General features: G+C 38.4%; 1 protein-coding gene across 1 annotated transcript; it reads left to right on the top strand.

The window, feature by feature from the left end:
* Positions 1-5,893: 5,893 nt before the first annotated feature.
* On the top strand, positions 5,894-10,512 carry LOC140006920 (uncharacterized). The gene is made up of 6 exons (XM_072049595.1): positions 5,894-6,307; positions 6,563-7,627; positions 8,140-8,412; positions 8,551-8,874; positions 9,313-9,516; positions 10,132-10,512. Exons 1-6 carry the CDS (start codon positions 5,894-5,896, stop codon positions 10,510-10,512), a joined length of 2,661 nt encoding a protein of 886 aa, XP_071905696.1.
* Positions 10,513-18,296: the final 7,784 nt, after the last annotated feature.

Below are 18,296 nucleotides of genomic sequence, written 5' to 3'. Positions count from 1 at the left end.
ACAAATTATTTAAATTCCAGTGATTAATTCCAATTAGTTACTAATGTCAAATGTTAATAGGAATTTCCGCGTTAAGATGAAAACCAATGAATTTTAGATAAATATTATACAAGTATGCTAAACATACTTAAGGCGTGAAATTTTCGATAATTACAGTCTTATCCTTCTTTGTTTTTACAATAAGTGCGTAAAAATAATTTTTATGTGCAAACTGACACACTTGTATTAAATTATTATTTTCCTTGACTTTATATTACTAAATCGATAAATTTCGAGTTAAACTAACTCTATTTCTTGAGAATAAATAATTGGAAATTCTGATAACTAATTTAATCGCTAAATAATGTTAGGAACTTTAATATTAAAGTGTAATCGTTAAATATTCGATAAAAATGGTTTAAGTATACTAGTGTATAATTAGGCGTTCAAATCACACTTGGGGATAATTTTTAGAATTAAGTTGAATTGAGAAATTAAGTTGAGGTTAGGGAGCAAAGTGAAAAGACTAAAATGCCCTTACATTTCCATGCAAACCAAACAAACCCTCTGACAGCAATTTCAATCACCGCAACTATCGACCAATTACATTATCACCAATTCTATACGCAACCGATTCTTACACGCAATCTCTGCTCCAAAAACAGCGGCACCTTATACCATTCTTTCCAATTCATATCACAACTCCTCGCAAACCATTTCCTCTTCCTTCTTAATACCGAGATACCGCCACTCTTCACCATTCCATTTCCTCTGCACGATTCCACCGCAGCCACTACACTTCCTCTCCACAACCGCATCTCAGCTCTTCCTCTGCCTTGGACCGAGAGTAAAGGAGAGAGAGTTACCTTGTGAGCTGCATCCGAGAGCAAGGGAGGAGGGAACGCAAGCTGCCATTTCTTTCTTTCTGTTCTGACCGTAAGCTGAGAGAAGATACCAGGAGACCATCGCACCCTTTTCTCTCCTAGCTGTGGTCATTTCCAACTCCAACCAACCGAACTCAACCTCACCACAACCCCACTCAAGCCGCAACTCAGGAACCAGGACCAACCGACCTGCGCTTGAAGCCGAGAGGAAGGAAAGAAAATTCTGGAATTTTCGTGTGTGAGCTTAGCTAATATCTGAGGTAATTTCTGGACTAATTAAGTTGATTACTAGTAGAGGAAGCTATATCAGAGCTTGCATGTTTGGATTGTGCAGTCGGTTGTTGAAATCAAGCCATTAGAAAATTTCTGTTTTGATGAAATGTTGTTGCCGAGAAACTGAGGTGGTAATGCAGCTCCATTTTTGTTTTTCCGTGGCAATCTGAACACCTAAGTGTCATTAGCTGAGTGAAAACTTGAAGACTAAGACCATGCATGTTGATTTGGGCAGTCGGATGATGAAATTAAGTCACTAGAAAAATTTCTGTTTTGGCTAAATGGCTCTGCCGAGGAACTGGTTTGGAAATGTAGCATCATTTCTGATTCCCTGCGACAATCTGAGCTCAATTAAATGTTTAACCAACTAAAAACAAGACGGTTAAGTCATCTAGGAACATGCATGTGAGTTTAAGCAGCCGGATTTGGAATTAAGAAAAGAAGAATTTCTGTTATGCGCAAGTGATGGAACTGCCGAGAGCTTAACTTGATTAATGCAGCTTGATTTGGTTTAATTTTGTTGTTTGAGCTTATAATCACAATTAGCTGGTTAATAACAAGTTAATTAGGCTCTGCAGGTAGTTAATTAATTAGTTTAAACCAGAAAAATAAAATCAAAATGCAACCTGCCTCATGCAAGTTCATCCGAGCCAAGCTGGAATAATTTTTAGGAATTTTGATGTTAATGGCTGTTATTTGAACTCGATTTCTAAACTGGAAATGTTCATTGTTTAGCTAAGTAATTGCATGAGGAAGTTGAGAGTTTAATAGCATGTTTTAACCAAGAAAATAAAATGAAAACTGAAAGTTTCTTCAGGCATGATTCATCCGTAGCTTGCTGGACAGATTTCTGGAATTTTTGGGATGTTTGAACCTGTTATTCGAATTCGATTTTGAACCAGAAATGTTAATTAGTTAGCCAAAGGTTCACATGATGAATTTGAGAATCTAAAACCATGCTTTAGCCAAGGAAAAGTTGGACTTATAAACCTCTAAGTGCTGGAAAATCTTGATAGCCGAGAGGCTTGTTTTTGGAAATTATGATTGGTTTCCGGATTTTATCTTATTTCCCTTGGAATGCGATGAAAAATTCGATACATTGAAAGATTGAACCAAAAATGTTGGAATATAAATGCTGGAAATTTTTCTTGTGGTAGCCAAAGGTTGAGTTGGAATTTCAGTTTGGTTGTGAAATTATTCTTTGAAGCATAATGATTGGAAATGCCTGGAATAAGTTGTTTTAAAGTTTTATAAGATATATGGATGTGAAACTCTTGATATCTTGGGAGATTGAATTGGAATTAGTGAAGTGTAGCTGTGGATATAAGCTGGAAAATTTTCCAGCCTTAGTCGCGTTTGATAAAGAATTACATATAAATTTCTTTATAGATTTTGGGGCTGTGAAAAATTATATTATTGTTGAATTCGTTTTGTAATACCTTGAGATGGTCATGCATTTGAATTTTGGGGTGACAATGTGATATTATGGATGGAATTTCTTGGCTTTGGATCAAATACTTGAGTATGAGGTTGTTGCAAATTTGGTCCTTGGTTTTAAATACCTGTTAGTAAATTTAAACATTTGAAATGTTAGCCTTATTGCTATAGGAACTAATTGTTGGATGCTAAGGGCTAATGATTGATGAAGCCCTTGGCCATTTGAATGATTTTATACAAGTATTAAAGGGTGATGAAAGTTAATTTCTGGAATTGCTTGGAGGCCTTACATTCATTTTGATTTAGTTGAGACGTAATATGAGCTTGCCAAAACCAAGTGCTAATGATTGATGAAGCCTTGGTCATTTATTTTATTCTTGATCAGAAATGAATCTATTGAAACCTAGGGCTAATGATTGACGAAGCCCTAGTGACTTGCAATTGAAATATGATTTTGATGTGTTGGCAAACCTGAGTTACAATGTGATTTCGAAGTGGAATCGAAATTGTGAAATTCATTTCGACCCTGTGAATTCGAGAATGTTTCAGGGGAATTACTTAAACATAGCTTGTGCTTGGCATTAAACGATAAAACTTAGTATCGTACTTTTAAGTAGAAACTCTTGCGTAAGGATTTTCTAAACGCTGCCGACTCGACGATTCCTTCTTAAGCTTATATTAGCTTTAGTACTTTTCTTAGAAAATGATTTCATTTGTTTTAAAATCCTAGGTACTAGCTTACTTTTCTTTTCATTCCTTAAAAGCTGCCCCTGACTAGTTGTTTTGAGAAACTCGTTAAAAACGCGAGATTTCAATAGTTTTAAGCAAAAGGCATAGAAGACTTGTTCGGTAAGCAAACTTATTCAAGTAAAGCAGCTCTAGCTACATCTTTAGAAAGAAAAGTAATATAAGGAAACTATACGAAATATTTTATTACTTTTACCAGTTTTAATCCTTAGTGGATTGTCGACTTATTTCAAGAAAATAATACTAGTTACCCTTCTATAAGGAAAAATTTCTCAAGGAAAACTATAAGAAACATTTTCTCTACTTTTGTCAAGTCTCAGCCTAAGTAGATTTTTGAAATTACTTTGAGGAAGTAAACTAGTAATATATTATTAGATAATCCTCTATACGAATAAGCTTAAAAATTGAATAGAGAACTTATAGTTTCAAAATTTGGTTTTTAGGATATTGCGAGGACGCGGAATTCGATTCCCAATTTGACATCTGAACTACACTCCTGGTGAGTGTCCCTGCTTCTTCTATGCCTACTTGAATAAAGTGCTTCCTTGACTTGATATGTGGTAATTGCAAAAATGGTTTCTGATCCATCGAAGCGAGCAGTGTGTACTTTATCACACTAGCCGTTCGAGTGGTGATTTGCGTGAAATGTTTTAGTGAATCCATGTGTTGTGACGTCGCGGGGTGAATCCCTCGACCAAAATTCCTGAGGGTATACGCAAGTATACTGCTCCTAATTTCCTGAGGGTATATCTCGAGTATACTGCTCCCTTAGTTGATGTGCGGGCCCGGGATAGGGGTATGAACGGTGACGGGTTAGGAGACAAAATGGATACTCTACACGGATCATAAGTAGTGAGAGTTGACGGAGGGTCAACTACGGTGGTTTCAGATCAAGCGAGGAATTTGGCTCCTGAGAGCCCCTGTATCCTACTTTGTGCTGTTATATGCTTTCTTACTTATTGAATTTCATACTCGTTACTTGCCTTATGTGATTGCATGCTCTGGGGCACCACTGAGCTTTAGCTCATCCACGTTTATTTGTTTTCCTTAACAGGTTCTGGAAATTGAAAGCTTTGCATCTTACCCATGTTTCCCTTTTGGAATGAATTTGAATACTATGACTTATTTTGTGGGCTGTAATAAGTTAATTGGAATTATGTACTTTTATTTTGGATTGCCACTTGAAGCTGGAAAATGTGTAAACCCTAATTTGAGTATTTGGCTTGTAAGTTGTATTAGTGATGTATGTAATTATCTATCCGGTTTGGTACGACTTTATACCTTGGTATGTAGTACGTGGGACGTGTAAGAGCCTCGATTGGCTATTTTTAAATCACTGTTATCTCTGAAGTTAATGTGGCTTTTGAGACGGTCTTCTTCGAGAAAATTGTTTTGTAATAGATCAGGTTATTCTTCGGAAGGATTTGGGCTAGAATGTTTGCGTGAGTCCTGGCGAGAGCTGGGCAGACGGCCCGCCAACCCTTTGGTTCGCCTTAGGGGGAGGTGGGGTCGTCACAGGTGGTATCAGAGCCTAGGTTAGAAAAGTTATTTGAAAGATATATTAGATATGTTAGAGACCTTAATCCTCTCTAGGAATAAGAATTGAGACCATTAGATATACCTTAAGTGATATCTGATTCAGTTAGCTATTTAAGTTCTAACCTTTAAGTATTGACTATTTTGCAGGTATGGAGAATGGTAATGGACATGTTAATGGTAGTAGCGCGGCTAATGGACATGTAGAGCCGCAGAGATCCATTTCCTATAGGCCTCGAGGTGGAGGAGACCGAGTTCGATACTCACCTGCTGATAGGCACCCTAGATGCCAGTGTAGAGCCATATACGCGTATCCCAACGCCTTGGTGTTATCCCTTGATGATGAGCGCCGCCACTTGTGGGACGCTAACCACACCTTGACCCAGGATGTGGAGGAGCTGAGTATCATGGTGGATACCCAGTTCGACCGCATAGCCGATTTGGAGATTAGGCTAACTGCTGAGCATAATATGCTGGAGGCTGCTCGTTTTGGAGATAGAGCGACAGAGGTCTAGGGTGACCCGACTAGCTGAGGGGATCCGTGATAGGAGTGCTGGCATCAGGGCTGATGCCGCTATGCTAGTGGACGAGGCCACTAGTTACCTTCAGGGTAACGAGCAGGCAGGCGCAGAGGAGGATCCAGAGGAGGATCCGGCTGAGGACGTCGCTCCTGATAGCCCTGCTGAGGGCTAGGTTAGGTTGACTTGATAGTACTTGGTATGTAGGACTAGAAAAGGGACATTAGTCAAGTCATCAAATTTTGTCTAGGTGAATGACTTGCTTCCGAGGCACCATATCCCTTATTTTTGTTTAAGGGAATTATCTGTATGTATTTTTGCTAACTTATATGCCTTACTTTTGGAAATGTTCCAACTTGTTAATTGTATGACTATTCCGCGGAAATATATGATAAGTGTTTCATTCCCTTTTCCTCCATTTCCATGTTGATTTTAATCACATAAAGAATATTAATAATTGAATATAAATAAAATTTTTGCCTAATTGTCTTACCCTTCAGTAATAGGCATAATTAGGCAATGGATCGCCAAGTAGTAGGAAGGAGCCGTGGGAGACCCACTAGACAGCACCCGGAAGCGGGTGGTGACAGGGAACCCGAGGTCAATCGAGACCAAGGGCAAGAGGGCGGGGCCGGAGACGGAGTGGCCACCGCTATTAACCGTATTACTGACGTCTTAGAGCGTTTGACTGAACACCAAGCCTCTGGACCAGTGCACCGCCAAGGAGGCCCAGCCGATTCCGAGGATCGGACACTGGAAAGGTTTTTGAAGTTTGGACCTCCTAAGTTCTACGGAGGACCCGAACCGGAGGTAGCTGAGGGATGGTGGGAGAGAATCTCCGACATCTTCGCAGCTTTAAACTACTCGGAAGAGCGGCAAGTGACTTTCGCCGCATTCCAGTTTGAGGGAGCCGCTCGCTCCTGGTGGAATCTGGTTAGGATTAACTGGGACAGGAATCATACTCCAAGGAATTGGGCGAACTTCACAAGGGAGTTCAATGCCAAATTTCTTCCACCTCTCATCCAAGAAAAGAGAGAGGATGACTTCATAAAATGTAAGCAAGGGGCGATGAGTGTCGCCGAATATGAAGTCCATTTCACAAAGCTATCCCGTTTTGCTCCTGAATTGGTAACCACGGAGCAAAGGCGAGTCAGAAGGTTTGTGCAGGGTCTGAATGTAGAAATACAGGAAGGTTTAGCTGCCGTGAGGATAGATACTTTTGCAGATGTCGTCGAGAAAGCCCAGAGAGTTGAAGTAGCTAGGGCTCAAGTGAAATCTTTTCAGGCCAAGAAAAGATTTGCTCCTAGCAGTAGTCGGGAGCCGACGTATGGAAATGCTCCACCGGCCAAAGTGGGCCGAGGAACCAGTGGAGTGAATAGTCCTGGAGCACCGCGAGGCGCTCAAGCAAGAGGAACCGGGGCAAGGAATGTAGGGGGACAAAATAATGGAGCTAGAGTGGGACCGATTGGAAGAGGACAACCTAGGAATAACTCGCAAGGAGGTCGAGCAATAATTCCTCAAGTGACCTGTGCATATTGCAAGAAACCTGGCCATACTATGGATGGTTGCTGGAGGAAGCAAGGAAAGTGCTTGAAGTGCGGAAGTAATGAGCACCAAATTTTTGGATGTCCAAAAATGCAGGAAGGGACTACTTCGAACGCTAGACCAAACACTTCTGGAGGGAGCCGGCCGACAGTTCCTGCCAGAGTGTATGCTATAGATGACCAACCTGTACCTGATTCCTCGGAAGTCGTGGAAGGTACTCTCCCCATTTTTCATCGATTAGCTAAAGTGTTAATTGACCCTGGTGCAACTCATTCATTCGTAAATCCATCTTTTATGTCTGGAATAGATGTGCAACCTGTTAGATTACCCTTCGATCTTGAAGTTAGGACACCAACGGGTAATAAGAAGATAATTGCTAGCTTAGCCTATAAGAATTGTGAATTCTGGATTGGAGAGCGTAAAATGCTAGTGGATCTAATCAGCCTGGACATAAAAGGGTACGATGTTATCATAGGAATGGATTTCCTAGGCCAGTATCATGCTAAGCTTGATTGCCGAGCGAAAGTGGTAGAATTTTGTATACCTGGAGAAGCAACCCTGCGGTTAGATGTTAAGAGTAGGTTAGCATCATCTGCTATGATCTCAGGGATACGGGCGAGGAAAATGTTGTCAAAAGGAGCTCAAGGTTTCTTAGCCTTCTTGATTAATGCTCCCAGTGATCAAGTGAAGTTAGAAGATGTACAAGTGGTACGAGAATTTCCGGATGTTTTTCCCGAAAGCTAAAGACTCTACCGCCGGAAAGAGAAGTGGAATTTAAGATTGACTTGGTGCCTGGAACGGCTCCAATTTCTAGAGCTCCGTACCGAATGGCTCCTGCAGAGCTAAAGGAGTTGAAAATTCAACTGCAAGATCTATTGGAGAAAGATTTTGTGAAGGAAAGTGATTCACCGTGGGGAGCACCCGTTCTATTTGTTAAGAAAAAGGACGGAAGCTTGAGGTTATGTATCGATTACCGAGGGTTAAATGAGATTACAATTAAGAGTAAATACCCTCTACCGTTGATAGATAGTTTGTTCGACCAACTGCAAGGGTCAGTGGTTTTCTCTAAGCTGGACTTGAGACAAGGGTATTACCAGTTGAAGATTAAGAAGGAGGATATACCCAAGACTGCTTTTAGTACGAGATACGGACATTTTGAGTTCGCAGTCATGCCTTTTGGTTTAACTAATGCACCAGCGGCATTCATGGATTTAATGCAGAGAGTCTTTAAGAAGTATCTGGATCAGTTTGTAGTGGTTTTCATCGATGATATCTTGATATACTCTAAGACTCGAGAGGAACATGTTAAGCACTTGGAGATAGTTTTGCAGATATTAAGGGAGCATAAGTTGTATGCCAAATTCAGCAAGTGCGAGTTTTGGCTGGATGAAATATCTTTTCTAGGGCACAAGGTTTCCAAAGATGGAATTGCCGTGGATCCGGCAAAAGTAGAAGCCGTTATGAATTGGAAGCAGCCAGAAACTCCAACTGAAGTTAGAAGTTTCTTGGGTTTAGCAGGTTATTATAGGCGATTTATCAAGGATTTTTTGAAGATTGCTGGACCCATGACCGAGCTAACCAAGAAAGGGAATAGGTTCATTTGGACTTCGAAGTGCGAGTCAAGTTTTCAGGAATTAAAGAAGCGTTTAACATCCGCTCCTGTTTTGGTGTTACCTGACGGAGGAGAAGGTTATGCCGTGTACTCCGATGCTTCTGGAGAAGGTCTAGGATGTGTTTTAATGCAAAATGGTAAAGTGGTTGCCTATGCCTCAAGGAGATTGAAGCCTCATGAACAAAACTACCCAACTCATGACCTAGAATTAGCAGCAGTGATTTTCGCCTTAAAGAAATGGAGACATTACTTGTATGGTGTGACTTTTGAGGTTTATACGGACCATAAGAGCCTCAAGTATTTGTTCTCCCAAAAGGAGCTAAATTTGAGACAAAGACGATGGGTAGAATTTCTGGAAGATTATGATTATTCAATTAACTACCACCCAGGAAAAGCTAATGTGGTAGCTGACGCTCTAAGTAGAAAGGCCCAAGTAGCAGGGTTAATGGTTAAAGAGTGGGACATGCTAGAAGAAATAAGTGGTTGGAACCCTCGCTTGGAGAAACTGAAGATATTATTTGGGAACTTATCGTTAAAATCACCATTACTAGAGCGTATTAAGGAGGCCCAGAAAATGGACCCTATAATTCAGAAGAATTTGGAGAAAGTGCAAAAAGGGGAAAACCTAGATTTTAAATTAGGGTCTGAAGGTGTATTGAGGTTTCGAGATCGAATTGTGATTCCGACAGATGAAGAGATAAGAAAAGAAATTTTAGAAGAATCACATCGATCGAAGTATACTATACACCCAGGTGTGACCAAGATGTATCATGATATGAAGGGATTATACTGGTGGGAAGGTTTGAAAAAGGACGTGGCAGAGTTTGTACAGAGATGCTTGACCTGCCAACAAGTCAAAGCTGAGCACCAGAAGCCCTCTGGTTTGTTGCAACCGTTAGAAATCCCTGAATGGAAATGGGAACATATAACTATGGATTTTGTAACAGGATTGCCTAGAAGTCAAAAAGGATTTGATGCAATTTGGGTAATAGTTGACCGACTCACTAAATCTGCACATTTCCTACCCGTAAGCATGAGCTTTTCTTTGGAAAAACTGGTCAAGTTGTACACAGAAGAGATCCTAAGATTACATGGTATCCCTGTAAGTATTGTGTCTGATCGAGACCCAAGGTTTGTCTCGCGTTTTTGGCAAAAATTTCAGGAGTCTTTGGGGACCAAGTTGAAATTTAGTACTGCTTACCATCCCCAAACCGACGGGCAGTCGGAAAGAACAATTCAAACTTTGGAGGATCTGCTGAGGTCGTGTATATTGGATTTTGGAGGTAAATGGAGTAATTATATGACCTTAGTAGAATTTACGTATAACAATAGTTATCAAGCCTCAATTCAAATGGCACCTTATGAAGCTTTGTATGGAAGAAGGTGTCGATCTCCGATTCATTGGGATGAAATAGGAGAGAAGAAGATTTTAGATCCAACAGCGATACCTTGGATAGAAGAAGCCCAGGAAAAAGTGAAACTAATTAGAGAAAGGCTTCAAACCGCTCAGAGTAGACAAAAGAGCTACGCCGACACAAGGAGGAAAGATTTGGAATTCGAAGTAGGAGACAAGGTCTTCCTAAGAATTAAAACCTTGAAGGGCGGAGTAGTGTCTAAGAGAGGTAAGAAGCTAAAGCCAAGGTATATCGGACCTTTCGAAGTTTTGAAGCGAATTGGGAATGTAGCATATCAGCTGAAGTTACCCGCAAGCATGGCTAAGGTTCACGATGTATTTCACGTTTCCATGCTTAAGAAATATTATTCCGACCCAAGTCATGTGCTGCCACTGGAGGGAATTGAAGTGGATGAGACGTTAACATATGAAGAGGGACCAGTCAAGATTTTGGAAAGAGAAGTAAAGGAGATGAGGAATAAGGAAATTCCTCTGGTAAAGATTCTATGGAAAAATCATGGACTTGAGGAAGCAACTTGGGAATGGGAGGAAGAAATGCAGAAAAAGTACCCTGATTTATTTCCTTAGAAAGTGTGAATTTTGAGGACAAAATTCTTTGTAAGGAGGGGAGGATGTGAGAACCCTGAAAATATATATAAGCCAGTGCATATTTCATTTGCATTTCTTTTATTCCTTAATAATTTCTAGCATTACTTTTACTTGTTTGCAATTAAGTACGCAAAAATAGGTTTATGTGAAAAATAATATAATTTTTCTAATTTATGAAATTTCTTGGTTTTGTTAAACTAAATTAATATCTTTAGAGTTAGATTAAATTTTTCGCCTTAGCATAAAATGTTAGAATACTTAAATTCTCTTATGCGAAATTAATGACACTTGAGTCGATAAACTTACTATCTTAAAACAAATTATTTAAATTCCAGTGATTAATTCCAATTAGTTACTAATGTCAAATGTTAATAGGAATTTCCGCGTTAAGATGAAAACCAATGAATTTTAGATAAATATTATACAAGTATGCTAAACATACTTAAGGCGTGAAATTTTCGATAATTACAGTCTTATCCTTCTTTGTTTTTACAATAAGTGCGTAAAAATAATTTTTATGTGCAAACTGACACACTTGTATTAAATTATTATTTTCCTTGACTTTATATTACTAAATCGATAAATTTCGAGTTAAACTAACTCTATTTCTTGAGAATAAATAATTGGAAATTCTGATAACTAATTTAATCGCTAAATAATGTTAGGAACTTTAATATTAAAGTGTAATCGTTAAATATTCGATAAAAATGGTTTAAGTATACTAGTGTATAATTAGGCGTTCAAATCACACTTGGGGATAATTTTTAGAATTAAGTTGAATTGAGAAATTAAGTTGAGGTTAGGGAGCAAAGTGAAAAGACTAAAATGCCCTTACATTTCCATGCAAACCAAACAAACCCTCTGACAGCAATTTCAATCACCGCAACTATCGACCAATTACATTATCACCAATTCTATACGCAACCGATTCTTACACGCAATCTCTGCTCCAAAAACAGCGGCACCTTATACCATTCTTTCCAATTCATATCACAACTCCTCGCAAACCATTTCCTCTTCCTTCTTAATACCGAGATACCGCCACTCTTCACCATTCCATTTCCTCTGCACGATTCCACCGCAGCCACTACACTTCCTCTCCACAACCGCATCTCAGCTCTTCCTCTGCCTTGGACCGAGAGTAAAGGAGAGAGAGTTACCTTGTGAGCTGCATCCGAGAGCAAGGGAGGAGGGAACGCAAGCTGCCATTTCTTTCTTTCTGTTCTGACCGTAAGCTGAGAGAAGATACCAGGAGACCATCGCACCCTTTTCTCTCCTAGCTGTGGTCATTTCCAACTCCAACCAACCGAACTCAACCTCACCACAACCCCACTCAAGCCGCAACTCAGGAACCAGGACCAACCGACCTGCGCTTGAAGCCGAGAGGAAGGAAAGAAAATTCTGGAATTTTCGTGTGTGAGCTTAGCTAATATCTGAGGTAATTTCTGGACTAATTAAGTTGATTACTAGTAGAGGAAGCTATATCAGAGCTTGCATGTTTGGATTGTGCAGTCGGTTGTTGAAATCAAGCCATTAGAAAATTTCTGTTTTGATGAAATGTTGTTGCCGAGAAACTGAGGTGGTAATGCAGCTCCATTTTTGTTTTTCCGTGGCAATCTGAACACCTAAGTGTCATTAGCTGAGTGAAAACTTGAAGACTAAGACCATGCATGTTGATTTGGGCAGTCGGATGATGAAATTAAGTCACTAGAAAAATTTCTGTTTTGGCTAAATGGCTCTGCCGAGGAACTGGTTTGGAAATGTAGCATCATTTCTGATTCCCTGCGACAATCTGAGCTCAATTAAATGTTTAACCAACTAAAAACAAGACGGTTAAGTCATCTAGGAACATGCATGTGAGTTTAAGCAGCCGGATTTGGAATTAAGAAAAGAAGAATTTCTGTTATGCGCAAGTGATGGAACTGCCGAGAGCTTAACTTGATTAATGCAGCTTGATTTGGTTTAATTTTGTTGTTTGAGCTTATAATCACAATTAGCTGGTTAATAACAAGTTAATTAGGCTCTGCAGGTAGTTAATTAATTAGTTTAAACCAGAAAAATAAAATCAAAATGCAACCTGCCTCATGCAAGTTCATCCGAGCCAAGCTGGAATAATTTTTAGGAATTTTGATGTTAATGGCTGTTATTTGAACTCGATTTCTAAACTGGAAATGTTCATTGTTTAGCTAAGTAATTGCATGAGGAAGTTGAGAGTTTAATAGCATGTTTTAACCAAGAAAATAAAATGAAAACTGAAAGTTTCTTCAGGCATGATTCATCCGTAGCTTGCTGGACAGATTTCTGGAATTTTTGGGATGTTTGAACCTGTTATTCGAATTCGATTTTGAACCAGAAATGTTAATTAGTTAGCCAAAGGTTCACATGATGAATTTGAGAATCTAAAACCATGCTTTAGCCAAGGAAAAGTTGGACTTATAAACCTCTAAGTGCTGGAAAATCTTGATAGCCGAGAGGCTTGTTTTTGGAAATTATGATTGGTTTCCGGATTTTATCTTATTTCCCTTGGAATGCGATGAAAAATTCGATACATTGAAAGATTGAACCAAAAATGTTGGAATATAAATGCTGGAAATTTTTCTTGTGGTAGCCAAAGGTTGAGTTGGAATTTCAGTTTGGTTGTGAAATTATTCTTTGAAGCATAATGATTGGAAATGCCTGGAATAAGTTGTTTTAAAGTTTTATAAGATATATGGATGTGAAACTCTTGATATCTTGGGAGATTGAATTGGAATTAGTGAAGTGTAGCTGTGGATATAAGCTGGAAAATTTTCCAGCCTTAGTCGCGTTTGATAAAGAATTACATATAAATTTCTTTATAGATTTTGGGGCTGTGAAAAATTATATTATTGTTGAATTCGTTTTGTAATACCTTGAGATGGTCATGCATTTGAATTTTGGGGTGACAATGTGATATTATGGATGGAATTTCTTGGCTTTGGATCAAATACTTGAGTATGAGGTTGTTGCAAATTTGGTCCTTGGTTTTAAATACCTGTTAGTAAATTTAAACATTTGAAATGTTAGCCTTATTGCTATAGGAACTAATTGTTGGATGCTAAGGGCTAATGATTGATGAAGCCCTTGGCCATTTGAATGATTTTATACAAGTATTAAAGGGTGATGAAAGTTAATTTCTGGAATTGCTTGGAGGCCTTACATTCATTTTGATTTAGTTGAGACGTAATATGAGCTTGCCAAAACCAAGTGCTAATGATTGATGAAGCCTTGGTCATTTATTTTATTCTTGATCAGAAATGAATCTATTGAAACCTAGGGCTAATGATTGACGAAGCCCTAGTGACTTGCAATTGAAATATGATTTTGATGTGTTGGCAAACCTGAGTTACAATGTGATTTCGAAGTGGAATCGAAATTGTGAAATTCATTTCGACCCTGTGAATTCGAGAATGTTTCAGGGGAATTACTTAAACATAGCTTGTGCTTGGCATTAAACGATAAAACTTAGTATCGTACTTTTAAGTAGAAACTCTTGCGTAAGGATTTTCTAAACGCTGCCGACTCGACGATTCCTTCTTAAGCTTATATTAGCTTTAGTACTTTTCTTAGAAAATGATTTCATTTGTTTTAAAATCCTAGGTACTAGCTTACTTTTCTTTTCATTCCTTAAAAGCTGCCCCTGACTAGTTGTTTTGAGAAACTCGTTAAAAACGCGAGATTTCAATAGTTTTAAGCAAAAGGCATAGAAGACTTGTTCGGTAAGCAAACTTATTCAAGTAAAACAGCTCTAGCTACATCTTTAGAAAGAAAAGTAATATAAGGAAACTATACGGAATATTTTATTACTTTTACCAGTTTTAATCCTTAGTGGATTGTCGACTTATTTCAAGAAAATAATACTAGTTACCCTTCCATAAGGAAAAATATCTCAAGGAAAACTATAAGAAACATTTTCTCTACTTTTGTCAAGTCTCAGCTTAAGTAGATTTTTGAAATTACTTTGAGGAAGTAAACTAGTAATATATTATTAGATAATCCTCTATACGAATAAGCTTAAAAATTGAATAGAGAACTTATAGTTTCAAATTTTGGTTTTTAGGATATTGCGAGGACGCGGAATTCGATTCCCAATTTGACATCTGAACTACACTCCTGGTGAGTGTCCCTGCTTGTTCTATGCCTACTTGAATAAAGTGCTTCCTTGACTTGATATGTGGTAATTGCAAAAATGGTTTCTGATCCATCGAAGCGAGCAGTGTGTACTTTATCACACTAGCCGTTCGAGTGGTGATTTGCGTGAAATGTTTTAGTGAATCCATGTGTTGTGACGTCGCTGGGTGAATCCCTCGACCAAAATTCCTGAGGGTATACGCAAGTATACTGCTCCTAATTCCTGAGGGTATACGCAGTATACTGCTCCTAATTCCTGAGGGTATACGCAAGTATACTGCTCCTAATTTCCTGAGGGTATATCTCGAGTATACTGCTCCCTTAGTTGATGTGCGGGCCCGGGATAGGGGTATGAATGGTGACGGGTTAGGAGACAAAATGAGATACTCTACACAGATCATAAGTAGTGAGAGTTGACAGAGGGTCAACTACGGTGGTTTCAGATCAAACGAGGAATTTGGCTCCTGAGAGCCCCTGTATCCTACTTTGTGCTGTTTTATGCTTTCTTACTTATTGAATTTCATACTCGTTATTTGCCTTATGTGATTGCATGCTCTGGGGCACCACTGAGCTTTAGCTCATCCACGTTTAGTTGTTTTCCTTAACAGGTTCTGGAAATTGAAAGCTTTGCATCTTACCCATGTTTCCCTTTTGGAATGAATTTGAATACTATGACTTATTTTGTGGGCTGTAATACGTTAATTGGAATTATGTACTTTCATTTTGGATTGCCACTTGAAGCTGGAAAATGTGTAAACCCTAATTTGAGTGTTTGGCTTGTAAGTTGTATTAGTGATGTATGTAATTATCTATCCGGTTTGGTACGACCTTATACCTTGGCATGTAGTACGTGGGACGTGTAAGAGCCTCGATTGGCTATTTTTAAATCACTGTTATCTCTGAAGTTAATGTGGCTTTTGAGACGGTCTTCTTCGAGAAAATTGTTTTGTAATAGATCAGGTTATTCTTCGGAAGGATTTGGGCTAGAATGTTTGCGTGAGTCCTGGCGAGAGCTGGGCAGACTGCCCGCCAACCCTTTAGTTCGCCTTAGGGGGAGGTGGGGTCGTCACAGTTAATCCATCTAGGTCACCTCTAATTATCTCCTAACACCCAGTAATTAAATCCCTTTATGCAAAATTTAACCTAATTGTCCGAATTTCTCTGACTTAATGCACTAGCGGGTCCCATGTCCAATATACACTCCTAATTTCTCATGAACTAATTTATATTAGAAAAATGATTTAAAAACTATATTTACTGGTAAAATATCGATAAAGTTAATATAAAAAATAAAATATAAAAAAAACGGGTGCACAGGAATAAAAATAATGCCTAAAATAATTTTTTTTCTGGGTTCTCACAATGTGTTTATCTGCTTTTATTATACTTTATCTGATTTGTTTGATTATAATAAATGCATGACGTCACCACACTAGTCCAACGCTAATTGTGGACCTTTTTTCCGATTCCACACTAGTCCAACGCTAGTTGTGGCCCTCCTTTCCGATTTCTCACTAGTCCAATACTAGTGAGAACTTATAAACATGGGTTAGTCCAGTGCTAGACCCTTAGGGACCGTTCTCGCGTTAGATCATATTTGTGTGACAAAATCCCTACATTTCATGCATATTTTCTACTTTTAGGGTTTTTTTCATTTTGCACAACATTTCCCTTATATGTATCCCATATTCCCACTATATGTACATCCCTTATCCCATATTTCTCCTATATGTATATTCCTTGCCCTTATATGTGAAACATGACATGTAGACTTGCATTCCATTTAAGAATTAGAACAAGGTTAGATCATTTACTTGATCAGATAGAGAAATTACCCATCGAATATGGGATATGGACGAGTGTGGCTTTTAACCTTAGCGCTCATATTCCCTCTATAAAAGGGAAAATTAAAGTCATGAGTTTTAGCCCCCCCGCACCCGTCATGATGTATTCCTTTAGGTCATGTATATTCGTATAATTATTATTATTTCTTTCTTTCAAGTCTCATATTTTTGCATATTTGTGACCTCTTCAAAGAGTCACTTTTGGGTATCGCAATTAATGTGATTTGCACCAATTAAGTTTTGAAGAGATATTTCGACCTCCCGATATCCTCCTAGATTTGGGTTTTGCATCCATATATTGACATCCAAATATGATAAATTCTTGGGTTAAAATAAGAAAATTTTTTGACTAAATCACGCAACTAGCCTTGGTTAGGTTGAAAGGGTGCCTTGGATTTTATCCTTGCCTTCTTTTTCTTCAAATGTGATTCCCGACCCCTTTTCTCTTGATTTTCGCAGACTTAGAGTCGTTTAAAAAGGGTTTTCTCTACTTTTTCTTTAAAAATTCATTTTAGGTGACTTAGTACACCTTAACTCAATACCAAGTGGCGACTCCTATTTTTTCATTAAAAACCTTTTTTTAAACTATTATTTTTGGTTCAAAATCGTCGCACTTTAAGTCCCATTTAGGCCCATTTCTTTATTTATTTTCTAAAAAAAATCAAAAACTTATTTTTTGTGATACCCCAACTTTTAGGATCATCTTTTGTTTAGTCGAATTTCTCATATTTCAACCGAAACCCTAAATTCAATTTATGGACTTGTAAAACCCCTCACGTTTTTCTTAAAAATGCCCTTTTATTTGAAAATTATTCATTTATTATGGCCCTACTACCCAATCACCCCACAATAAGTGTAAATGAATATAGAAGTAAGGGTTTTCGTTGTCCATTTTCAAGTTAGAGCGAATTAGGGTTTTCACGTTTTTTCGTAGTGTGACTATTCGGTAAGGAGTGAGAATCAAATTTGGTAGGTAAGAGTAACTTTTGGATGAGGAAATAGTATATAATTAGAAGTGATAATAATAAGTTAGTGATTAGAAGGCAAAAACCCTAGTATACGCGATTTAAGAAAAACGGCTCGAACCGACGGGTATCGATCACTACCGATTGAACCCCTCACTTGACCACCACTTCCCTACCACCACATACCCTTAATATTTTTGCAAAATATCCCCCTCATCCTCAGCCATATAACCCAAATATGTGGCCAAAATGCAAGGAAAAGAAAACAAAATTTTAGTTGGTTTTGGTGGTGACAAGTGTCAACCACCTATGGTTCCTTGGCCAAGCCAAAGTCTCACCTTCTTATCTTCCATTTGAGTTCATCTTTCCTCATTTTTTTTTCTGTTTTGGCCGAGCTTAAGAGAGAGAGAGAGAGAGAGCAAGAGAAACACCTTCAATCCATTTTGAGTTTGAACCATTTGAGTGAAAACAAGAAAACTAAACCGATTAATCACTAGTTTGGAAGCTTGGGAAGCTTAAGGAACCAAAAATTTCAAGGAGAGGTGGAGGATCATTCTTGCAAGCTCTTGTCTTGAGGTATAATGGCTGACCAACCTTTCTTTCCCCATTAATCATGATTAAGTTGGGTATTAATGGTAGTATTGTGCTTGTGATGTTTGTTTCAAGTGATTTTGATGATTAGATGGATGACTTTTGAGTTAGGGTTTCTTGTAGGTTAGGAGTTGTATGATGTATATATGTGGTATATAATCTTGTAAAGGAGATAGTAGTGGTAGTTTCAAGATAAAAATGTGAGTTATAGCTT

This window comes from Coffea arabica, chromosome 5e (assembly GCF_036785885.1).
Source record: "Coffea arabica cultivar ET-39 chromosome 5e, Coffea Arabica ET-39 HiFi, whole genome shotgun sequence".
In the NCBI taxonomy this organism is placed as follows: Eukaryota; Viridiplantae; Streptophyta; class Magnoliopsida; order Gentianales; family Rubiaceae; genus Coffea; species Coffea arabica.
Note: the sequence above shows the minus strand (reverse complement) of the source record. Positions and strands in the feature narration are given on the sequence as shown.